Source organism: Montipora capricornis, chromosome 3 (assembly GCF_036669925.1).
Source record: "Montipora capricornis isolate CH-2021 chromosome 3, ASM3666992v2, whole genome shotgun sequence".
In the NCBI taxonomy this organism is placed as follows: Eukaryota; Metazoa; Cnidaria; class Anthozoa; order Scleractinia; family Acroporidae; genus Montipora; species Montipora capricornis.
In genome coordinates, this window is record NC_090885.1 from 70949366 (window position 1) to 70961865 (window position 12500).

A 12500-nucleotide genomic window follows, 5' to 3' on the forward strand; every position below is an offset into this window, starting at 1 on the left:
CCCGGTGCGTCCACATACCCCCTCACACCAGTCACGCCAGTCTAAACTTCGTCTTTTGGTGTTTATACTGCTAATTACAAGCGAAGCGATGCGTCGTTCCCTATTGATTTTGGCTGTAGTCTTGCCTCTCTTGTGTTTCTTACTTGCAAAATACCAGGATGCCGATTTTCTACTGATGTTTTACGAAATGTTTGGCAAGAATGCCACTGTTGCCTTGCAAGGGAAAGTGGTTTGGATAACGGGGGCTTCAAGCGGAATCGGAGAATATTTGGCTTACGAACTGGCGAAATCTGGCTGCAAACTGGTTCTTTCAGCAAGGAGGAAAGATGAATTGGAAAGAGTTAAGCAAAAATGCGTCGGTAAGAAGCTTTGCATCATACATGAATTCGTATCATTTATACATGTCACGTACGATCGCGACATACATTTGTAAGCTTATATTTTTCGCAGCGTCATACGCCTCGTGGACCCAGAGAAAAGAACACTAGCTTGGGGGCGATAGGAGCGAAAGCTTCTAAAAAACAACAAAGAAAGGCCTGTTATTGTATGCATTTGTAAGACCAAATCGGCTGACACAATGTTATACCAAATATATTCAAACCCGTTGGGAATAAAAGGTTTTGTTCCAGGTGTTGCCATATGTGAATCCTACATTTAATATAATGCAAATACAATACATTATGCTTGACCATCAGGTCCGAGACATTTTTCATCAAAAGTCAATTTCCAACCGGACCGAAGCGTCCCATTTACGTTTCGACCGAAATTTCAGATACATCACAGTGAAATGCGACTAGAAACGAGTATCTTTGTAAATGGAACGGGACGTTACGGTTGGACCGGACCAAAACGAACCTTTCCATTTGACGTAAGCCCGAAATTTGAGGAAATTTTGGCTTACTGGAAAGCACCCAAAGAATCCTAACCATGGGAGATTTGAATTGGGTACAACTTTGAGTTAGCCAATTTGGTATATTGTTGATAAATCTAGGCTCTTATCCAGCTCCTCCTTTGAAAACAATAATAATTGCAAAATCCACCTTGTTACTATGGGGAGGGATCCCATGAGATAGCACGTGCTTGCTCCAGACAGTGCAATAACTGTTACTGGAAATTTCAGATACATCACAGTGAAATGCGACTAGAAACGAGTATCTTTGTAAATGGAACGGGACGTTACGGTTGGACCGGACCAAAACGAACCTTTCCATTTGACGTAAGCCCGAAATTTGAGGAAATTTTGGCTTACTGGAAAGCACCCAAAGAATCCTAACCATGGGAGATTTGAATTGGGTACAACTTTGAGTTAGCCAATTTGGTATATTGTTGATAAATCTAGGCTCTTATCCAGCTCCTCCTTTGAAAACAATAATAATTGCAAAATCCACCTTGTTACTATGGGGAGGGATCCCATGAGATAGCACGTGCTTGCTCCAGACAGTGCAATAACTGTTACTCTAAGATCTATGTGGGTGCCATCAATGTAATTAAGTTTGTTAAAAGTAAAGTGAAACCTTTGAAGTGTTAATGTATTTAGCCTTTAAAACCCATTGACTCCTGAACCCTCCCTGTTGACGAGAACAATCATCTGGCGTTAGACAGAGCTAATGCTATTAATTCTCAATCCCAGGGGTCATTGGGTTAATAGACTGTTATGTTGGGCAAAGTAACCTAAAACTAACTTGGTGCAAAGGTTTTTAAAGGGAAGACAGAAAATGAAGGATTCCCTTTGGTAATGCTAAAGTCTTTCAAGAAACTGTCCTATATATACAAACTGACTCTAACACCCTGAATCTCCAAATAGCAATGTTGTGGTGCCATGTGAAACAACAGTCATTGCTCAACAAAATGATCTCAATATTGTGTGGTATTATCTTACGATGGCAACACACAGTCAACCCATACAAACACACCCAGTGTGCTTATTTCTCAAAAATGAAACCTTACCCCATTTTTGTGTCAACTGTTGCAATAGCATCAGTGACAATAGAGTATAATTTTATTTGCTCAGTTCGTAGTTAATGTACAATTTAAAGTTGAAAACAAACAAATAAATAGATAGAATAATCATAATTACATTTTTAATGAATTAAATGTTTGAGCCTAGGAACTGAATAAACCAGTAGGTTTTCGAGTTAGCCCCTAGACACAATGTTGTCGCCTCTGTTAAGTAAGTAATGAAGTAAGAAAGTAAATTAAATTAAGTTCAGTCCTGACATTTTCAAGCAATCATTGGGTTGAATCGCTCAAGCTCAAACCATTGCCGTTGGCCTTTGACTCCTCATGGCTAGAATATTTTAACAATGATGTCTGTGCAAGAAACATGGGCTGTATAATAATACAAGTTATGGAAGATGCATTGAATTTAAAATTTTATGTCATAGACCAGAATCAAGTTGAAATTTGTTGACAAGACAGTCGTTGAACCAGAAACTATGCTACAATCCTAGGCCTATATACATGTATATATACATGCACTGTAGGACACAGGGGAGATGCATTATGTTGCAGCTTTCATAGCTAAATGGAAATTATTCATAGCTAAAAACAAACAAACACTACATACCGGTACATCTTGCCCATACATTGTATTTCTAAACCACACAGCCCTTCCCTCAGAAAGCAAGCAATATTGTTTACTGATCAATCCATTGTGATGATTAGTGATATTAAGAATTGTTATTCTGTGATTGACCACTGACTTTGTGAAAAAAGTTAACACATGCAGTCTTTCGACTGTCTATTTCTTTATATCTTACGATGATGATGATGATGATGATGATGATGATGACTGGTGAATCAAACTGAAGAGCCCGTGCTCATGGTCATGACCATCCATTTGTAGTGGAACACATTAAATTGTTACACTGAAGAACAAGTTACAGTGTATCAAATACAAGATCTGGAGATTCAAATGAAGGAGTTGTTACAGTAGGATCTGAAGACCATACGGAGCACCCCTTATTATTCGTGCTTTTATTCCCTTATCGTTCTTGCAGAGGAAAAGCAAGGCAACACTGTGTACTGTTTTGCACTAAAAGCACTGAGCAGTGGTTTTACTTATTATAACAATAATTATTTGTGTATATTGTTTTAATTTACAGATATTTCCAGTGCTCTTCATCCATCATTTCAAAAAGATCAAGATATCCTTGTCCTTCCTCTGGACTTGTTGCAGTTTGACACACATGGAAACCTTACTATTGATGTCATCAAGCATTTTGGAAAGGTAACTCAACTTGACAATCTCGGTTTCTGGGCAAAATGAATTCATCTTGTTAAAAGATTGTGGAATGTGGCACATAACGTTTAATAACAACTTTTGGGTGAGGTTGAGCAAAATATCATGATTGTCAGTGGTGACCAGATCAATTATTTGCTGAAGCTGAAGGTTGGGGCAATGATTTATCTGCGAGACACAGAAAAATCATGATATTTTGCAATAGCTGAGTTCAATAATTGTTTTATAATTCAATGACTGAGTTTGTTTTTCACAATTCCCAACAATTGAATCCTTTTCTGAGAGCTTATTTGCAGGTCACATGGTGGGCTCTCGGCCAATGAAAAGGGAGGAAAAAATGCATCGAATGACCCTGCCTCAAGGCACATCTATGTATATAAAATGTGGTTGATGTTTAAGAACCAACACACTATTGCCAAGGGTTATTAAGAGGCATTGTATATGGTGGAAATTTGTCTGTCCTTTGTGGGTACCATAAACACCCGCAGATAAGCCCTACCTTTTTCCCAAAAATCATTGCTAGAAATAAGCTAGGGTTGCGGCTTATCTGCAGGAACATTTGAAACAGGCTGCTCCTGGTGTCCAGTTTTCCATCTTCGCATCCAATCTAATGCCTCCTGGTTACTAAGCTATGAATGTTCTTGTTGTAATGCAAAAATCTATGGAAGAACTGTGTTGAATGAACAAATTCCTGTCAACAAATCCCAGAAAAAGATCAGTCAAAGTGCTATTAAAAATTGTGGGTAACACTGACAGCTGGTATTTTTTACAGGCCACAGGTCACATGTCATTGTTCATTCATGAAAGCTAACCTACATGTAAGGTTATGAATGTTTAGGATACTTTCTGTATTGGTAAAACAATGACCTGTGACCTGTAATTAATACCAGCCGAGACTTCAAAGTACTTCTCATTTCAGTGTATAGTGAGTTTACGTTTGATGAACAGTGGATGAAGAAGTCTTCTAGAGCCTCGACTCTGAGTTTTTTCGCTTTCTTTCGAAAACACTTTTTTTCCAAAATCTGAGCCGTTTAACTCTGGGTGTGGCTCATCTGCGGGTGTTCCTTATAAATTATCATTATCACCTTGAGTTTTCATATGAAACACTTTTCATTTGCAAACTGAGGATGCACAGGAATGGAAACTCCATGTGATATGTGATACATGTAGTAACTGTTGTACTCATGCTCGGATATCTTTGCCTGGCTACTCTTACTCCATAGTGAGTTCAAATAAATTATTTTTCGACGAAACACTGTTTTATGCATTAATTGTCATTTCAAAGTAAAATTGGCATAGATTTTTAACATTATCTTTATTTCCCATCTAGGTTGATATTTTGGTCAATAATGGAGCTAGAGGACAATTCTCCTGGATCAAGGAAACACCTCTTGAGGTAGACAGAGCAATTTTAGATCTTAACCTTGTTGGGACCATCTCTTTGACAAAGGCAGTTCTCCCATACATGATACAGCAACAGGAAGGATACATTGTCGCTGTGAGCAGTGGTGCAGGAAAGTTCGGTAATTATTGAGTAACTGAGTCTTATGCATAAAGTGGTCCAGGTATATAGAGAGAGGATGTTACATGGTGGTGAGAAGATATGAAGTTGTATGTTTGAATGACAAGAACAGTATCATCAATGAGTGAGATATTGTTCTTGCCAAAAGAATGTAAAATTCACATCTTTGAGCTAACATGTAATAACAATAATTATTATCATTCTTTTCTTTTTATGGTATACAGGCTTAATTAACAAAAAAGGCGGGAATTGTGACGTCATTGCTCAATATGACCACTTGTGTTAATACATACGAAAAATACGCTGTTTTGTTCCTGGGTGTAGTGGTCATATTGATTCTACGAGTGTCTCAGTTTCTGGCAAAACACTCCCGTCCATATAATAAACACCTTTTCCTAGAATGAAAGTGGCTCAAACCAGTTTCAACAATTTGGAGGGGATTACCTCATTAGATGGATTAATTCTACGACACTGTTTTAGGTAACGACAATGTTATGTTACCCAAATAATAAAACACCAGTAATTATTGCTTAACAAGGTACACTCATTAACATCACATTAAAGGTCACCATGGCAATAAAATAGCCTTCTAAAAATGCCCTATTTTTTCTATCCTTAATTTTTAAAACTAAAAAAAATGATCTCAGTGGCCCCAATTTTTATTGCTAGAAAGTTATTTCCACACTAAGGAAAACACTCTCTGTGAAGCGCAAAAAAACATTTGGAGTAGATTCAGAGCATGTTTAAAATGTTCCAATTGTGAAGTTATGTAACAGCTGGTCTTGGCCATTTAAAAGGTGAATTGTGTTTTCCACGAGACAAATCACCATAAATTTTATTTTTATGTGGTTAACTCAATCAGTTTTGATAGCTATATCTGCTGGATAGGTCTTTGTCCAGTGGATAGTGCTATCTCTTGGATAACCAAGTCCTGGTCTTCCCACATGGTGCCAGCTATCTGGGGTGCTACACCATTTTTAAGGTTTTCCAATATTGGTTTTGCTATTGAGCAAAACATTGACAGCTGAAAGTACCTGATGAGACTTAAGGGAAACCTCCACTCCTACTAAAGAATAACATAAAACAAGAGGAACTATATGTAAAGCAATCAAATTTTTCTGAAATGTTTCGATAGCAGCATTTTTTTAGAACAATTGTGACTTGTTATGGTTGTTGTGTTAGACTGACACAAAGCATAGGTTTAGCCAGGGTGAAAACATTGTAAGGAAAAATTTAATGGTTGAGTACATGTATTTCAAACTTTTCTTGACAGGTGGCCCTATCTCATCCACTTATTCAGCCAGCAAATTTGCGTTGCATGTGAGTGAAAGAACTAGAGAGAGTAGTATCGTTTTGACAATAATAATAATTGATAATATTGTTGGGAAAATGAATGCCTTGGTGGGCATTCAGGGTGAGTTCAGGGTGAAATGATAAAACGGAATGTTTGAAGTGTCTTTATAAACTGAGTAGAAAATCGTAATACAGAGTATGCTTAATGAGTTGCTGGAGAGATACCATGTTCATCATATTTCCTGTTCAATGTATGGCCAGAGTGCAAAGTGCAAGGCCCTTATTAATATTACAAAATTGAGTTAAAGGAAACAAAGTGCTGTAACGTCAGTATTTAGTATCTTTTGCCTAAGAGAAAAGTTTAGTAATCATAAATTATCATTTTGTTCGAAGAACAAAGTATAGGATTCGGCTATGAATGTTTTTTTTTGTGGGGGGTGATGGGGGCGTCTTGATCATATGATAAATGATCGCTCTAACAGGAGAAACGTTCAGGATTACGCGATCTGTGGGGAAGTTTTTGACAGGTGTTGAAGAAAGGAGCGAGCCTTGATCGTTCGGCGAAGAAAGGGGAAAATAGCTAATACTGTAGTGTCGAGTGTCTGTACGGGGGGGGGTGGCGGAGGGGGAAGTACTAACAAAAAAATAATTCGGGGAGGCTCTGTCCCGAGGTCCCCCCAAAAGGGGTACCTTTTTTACGCTTCAGGTATATGAAAGGGACGGGATTTCACTAGTCGAAGTATATGAAAGGGTAGGGAAATCTGTCATTTAGGTATTGAAAAGGGTCTTTCATTAAAATATTTCGACCACACATACCTACCACGGTGATCTGGTGACGTAATTCGGAGGACTGGGAAGAAAAAAACGCCGTATCCCACAACCGCGCGCGGCCGTGAATATTATTTTCGAAGGCGAGGTTAGATCTCGTCGGTTCTACGTGAATGTTCATATAATAACAGGAAATGTTGGAGACACGGAATAATCTGTTGAGTTTTGGCGATGGAAATACTGCAGGAATTTTGGAAACAAGACCTAAGGCCGCGCGTGGTTGTGGGCTACGGCGTTCAAATGTTTCTTCCCAGTCCTCCAAATTACGTCACCAGATCACCTGGTTATGACTGAGGGCTAGAAAGGGGATGCAGTGTTCTTAAGTAGGTTTGTGAAAGGGGTACTATTTTCCAAGGGAAGGTATACTAAAGGGGTACCATTTATCAATGGAAGGTATACGAATGGGGTATCTTTTCTGCCAAAAATGGTATATGAAAGGGTAAGGGGTCGGCGCCTCCCCGTAGAGGCCATTTTAGGGAGTACCCCGCCCCCCTCCCCACCGGGGTCTGTACCTTCTTCTTGACGGAAAGTCCTGCTTTAAAAGTTTTGGACGTGTAGTTTTGACAAATCTCCTTGTTGAGTTCTGGCAAGTTGGTGTGTAGTCCACGTCGCTTTTGTAGTTTTCTCAAGCATTGTTTACAGATGATGTTAGATACACAGTAAATTGTAAGGAGAGAATTTCCTCGTCTGCATTATATTTTTCTTTGCCTTGCACGAAATTGCTGTCCCCCGGCTTTTCGATTGACGAAAAACAGAACAAACAATCGCACATGTTTAGATTTGCTGCTAAATTTAGAGTGTATAGATCACCGCACACATTTTCAGATCAGTTTTTGATAACAACCAATCAGAATTTACTCAAGGAATGCCAACAGTGAGGCGGCCAATCACAGTCCTTTTCCAAGATCTTGAGAAACCAGAATACGATTAGCAATCGCGTTACGCAGACGTCCCTTTTCCGCGTGCAGCAAGGAAATAGGAGACGTCTGCACGCACGCTACAAAAAAAGCAGCCAGAGGATAGGCCACCTTAATAAATCTTTGTCATCACATAAATATACATGTACCTGTTTAAGCATATGCTGTATGTAAAAAAATGTAAAATAAATATTCACTTCACTAGGGATTCTTTGATACTGCTCGGCTGGAATTGGGAGAGCACAACATTAATGTCCAGATGGTGTGTCCTGGTCCAGTTGAATCAAACATCCTTGATCATGTTTTAACGAGGGACATGAATTTGGTAAGAAAACAAGGTGTTTTTTACACATTGTTTGCTGATTACGTTTTACGGATTTAACAGCCAAGAACTTCAAATTTGCCAGAATGAATTTCCAAATCACAATAACATGGAATCATACATGTATGAAATTGTAGAGCTATATGACAAATGAAACACTTCGTTTTGGGACCTGGATTAGAGAGCTAGCTGACCAATATTTCCTGTGGCTCATTGGTTAGAGGGAAGAGGTTTGACCTGCGACTATTTTTTCCATTTGATTGTCCAAATGTGTTAGTTATTGTGCAGAAAGCGCACGAAACGATTACAAGTATTCCGCGACATTGTACAGTTAGTTATTGTACAGTAAAGAACCGGTTTAACTAGTTTAGGTGCTGACGTTTGCCCCGCCCTTGTCACGTACAAATCTGTCACACGTTCTCGATTGTTTACAATTCACTTGCTCAATATTTAGTTCCCATAAGTTGGATAATAAATAGCTTATTAAATGTTTTGGTGTGCAGTATCGCTGAGTGTTTCTACTCGTTGCTTGCATTTTGACTCGCCATAGCGGGCTCGTCAAAATACAGCAGAACTCGTGAAAGTACTCAGCGATACTACGCACCAACACATCTCATAAGATAAATGCACTGTCCCTCTGCCAATCCATCCTCTTCCAAACGACTAACATATCTATCTTCCAAATCATAGATGATCAGATAAACAATGAATTGTTCTTTAAAGCAAAGTGCACATGTTTTCATTTCAAACAAGACGCTCTTTAAGCGTTTACTCGGAATACCATTTTGCGCAGAAGTAGGGTGATACATTTTGTTCGGTTAGAAGCAAACTAGAAGGATTGAATAGACTTAAGCGGAGCTCTTCTTTTGATATTCAACTTTGGTAAGTACAGAAGGAAAGAAGTAAATATTTCTGCAGCGAATTGAAGTCTAGATGGCTCGTTCATATTAAGCAACGGATATGAAACGTATCGGTGAACATCGTTTAGTGTTTACATATAGATCAATGGGTAATCAGTCTATTAGAGTGATTTGATTTACGGTGACCTTCCTCTTTGGTAGGTAACATGAAGACCGTGAAACTATCAATTAAAAGAAAAAAACTAACATCCGCAGATGATACTCGCACAAAGTTTTGTTGTTGTTTGCATAAAGTAGTTACGTTGTAGAGGGAGGTGACATGTATTTCTCCAAGTGGTCCAGTGCATCGCTTTTTAGCCAATGAAATCACCGCTTCGTAATTCTATTGTCCATTTTGCTGCACCGAACAAGTAAACATGAGCCACTGAAGAACTTCCAACAAGAAAAAAATTGTCTCATACCTCATTAGTAGCTCAATTAGCATTCTGACAAGCCTCGCATTTTTTTGTTCTTGCAGACCTTAAAAGAAATTCCCTCATTCTCTGGTTTCTGGAAAGCTGTAAAAGCATTTAAAAAAATGCCCACTGAGCGCTGTGCAAAGTTGATGGTGGTAGGCATGGCAAATAACTTGGATGAATTGTGGATAGCAGAATACCCAGTTCTTTTGGCTTACTATATGAACCAATATCTTCCAAACCTGACCAGATGGTATGTTTTGATTGGTAGAAATTGTTCGAAATATTTAACGGTGAAATACCTTCTAATTAAAAAAGATACTTTTGGATAATGTGGAATTTGGAAAAAAAACGATTTGAGGAAGAAAAGGTTTTTCAATATTTCCTCGCCTCCAATTTGTGCCATTTTGTAAATGTTTCGGTAGTCTTATACAGTGAGATTAAATCTTTCTCTCTCTCTCTCTTTTTTTTTCTCTCTCTCTAGGTTATCCAAGAAATATTCATTAGACATGATGAAGGCAATGATGAACGTGACATCTGAATAGAGAGATGTTTAACTGGAGCGGCTTTCAATTGAGTGTCGAACGTAATTAGCGAATTGCTTTGGTTTCAGTGATTGGTTCAAAGTTCTCGCGCCATTTTTTCAACCAATCAGAAGTGAAACCAAAACCAATGGTGGCTTGCGCGTGCACATTTTCCCGCGCTTTGTGTCGGCTACATGTAATTCGAGTTGGTTTACTGGATTTGGTTTTGGTTGCCTGGTTCGTTGGTTTGCTTTGATCGGGCTTCGAAGAGTCTCTTGCAGCCGAGCTTAGTGGTGGAGCACCCGTAAAATATTCATTTAAATGGTACTATGATCAAAAATCAAATCTTTTTTCTTTGGATTTCAAAACTAGAGCGGTTTTCAATTGAGTGTCGAAAGTAATTAGCGAATTGCTTTGGTTTATGATTACTTCACTTGGTGATTGGTTCAAAGTTCTCGCGCCACTTTTTCAACCAATCAGAAGTGAAACCAAAACCAATCGTGGCTTGCGCGTGCACATTTTCCCGCGCTTTGTGTCGGCTACATGTAATTCGAGTTGGTTTACTGGATTTTCTCCGTCCTTTTTGATTGGCCAAAGTAATTACTTTGGTTTTGGTTTTACGACACTCTATTGAAACTCGCTCTATCTTAATTAAACACTTTGTTACCCAAGTTTTAGGCCTTAATTTTAAAAAGACACTTGCTTACTTTTACTGGAATTTTCATATTTTATAGTCCGCCATTACTAATTGAACTCTCTTGAGAGAGCTGGATCGAAGAGAAAATGACGTCAAAGGCTCACTAGTTTAGAATGCAATGCGTTTGTACACGGTTGAATTAATATATGCAGCACGGGAGTTTCGGGCTTTCACACTTTTAAACTCGTGTTTTGCCAACTTTTCTCGAGACAGGTGTTACGATAATCATATAGTGTGTTTTCACTCACGTGATCAGTAACCTTGTTTCTCTACCGAAACAAAAGAAAACGTTTGCATGATAATTATGGTCGCCGTTCCATTGTTTAGGGACACCAACATGGCTACCGTGAAGTCACGTGAAAACCCTCTATAGTATCAACCAGCTTTATCATTATTTCATGACACTGACAGTTGGAAAGGGATTCAGGGAATTGAACATTTTTCTTTTAAAACGCAACCCAGCTATTCGGACTCGGCACTCAAACCTGCGATTATTAGCTCACCTGCCACCGCTCCTAACCACTAAACCACCGAGTCGCCGTTTGGTTAGAATTTTTTTTTAAAACAATAATCTAATTTTTCATAAGACCGGGCTGTAAACGTGCGATAACACTCGCTACAAATTATTTTAGACAACTAACGAGAAAGGTCCGGCCACACTTAAAACAAAGCTAACCATTTTGAAATCAGCGCTTAGGCTTAATGATTGATGAGTTATAGTGATCCTATTCTAGATACCAGGCAACAAATAACAAATGTTAAAGAAACTTTGTAACTTGTATATCGTGGTCTAGTGATTAGAAGCTGTTCCTGTAAGCCGAAGCTCCGTGTTCAAATCCTTTCCGGGGACTACTTTTACTTTCTTTCTTTCTTTTTATCCAGCTACCACAAGTCCTGGGACTTAGACTAGTGTATGTGGCATGTAATCATGATGTCATATATTCAACGCTGGGTGATATTATATGATTATCGCAAATTCCACTCTCGAGAACATGTTGGTTAACTGCATTTTAAGCTAGTGAGTAAATTACGTCACTTTTCTCTGGATCCAAGCCCCTGAAGTCCAGGCGGTCAGATTTGAACGTGAGTAATGGCGGACCGTGAAATCCAAAACTTACACTCAAAGTAAACAGCCTTTGGATAAAAATCAAAGCTCAAAAGTTTGCCAGGCAGGTGTTGAGCAAACACACTTTCAAAATCTGAAGAAAAAAGGAAGTAATCATAGTACCACTCTAAGCATGATAGAGGCCATGATGAACGCGGAGTGATGCCTGAATAGAGCGGTGTTTTGACCATTCTTGGAAGATCAGAGTATTTTCAGTTTTTTATTTTATTTTACGAACAACTTGACGACAAGACAGGAAAAGTATGAAATAGCAGGAATAGTATTTAATGGCTTACTTGACGAACAAAAAGATAGGATTTTGGCCCTATCTGTGGGCGTTGTCCATTGTTTCAGTGAAAGGTAAAGTACAAATACTAAAACATTTTAACCATTTCTAATCCTATCGTGATAATTATTTTTTTAAATGCCGTGGGGCATAAAAGATGACCAAGGTTTGTTTTTTCGTTTGTGTTGACCTTTCTGTTATTTGTTGGATTAATGACGCATGTGTGAGCCTGACGTTATTGAAGTGTAACAGTCATTACAATTTACGAATTGCAGGAGATTGAACCACATGCATGCACCCTTAAATTCTTTGTACTATAGAAGAATTTTAATAATTGCACTCGTACTTTTTAAAAACAAATTTTCTTAGATTCCAGAAATGTTCACTTTCGAAGCTGTGAATTAACATTCAAGGGTGTGGTTCATTGGGTGTTAAATCCGATCAACCACT

The 12500-nt window shown here is 38.5% G+C and overlaps 1 protein-coding gene across 1 annotated transcript; it reads left to right on the forward strand.

Moving 5' to 3' along the window:
• Window positions 1-6: 6 nt before the first annotated feature.
• LOC138043895 (dehydrogenase/reductase SDR family member 7-like) lies at window positions 7-10631 on the forward strand. The gene is made up of 7 exons (XM_068890408.1): window positions 7-359; window positions 3105-3229; window positions 4572-4764; window positions 6037-6083; window positions 8007-8126; window positions 9501-9691; window positions 9923-10631. Exons 1-7 carry the CDS (start codon window positions 89-91, stop codon window positions 9981-9983), a joined length of 1008 nt encoding a protein of 335 aa, XP_068746509.1. The 5' UTR covers window positions 7-88; the 3' UTR covers window positions 9984-10631.
• The last annotated feature ends 1869 nt before the right edge of the window (window positions 10632-12500 follow it).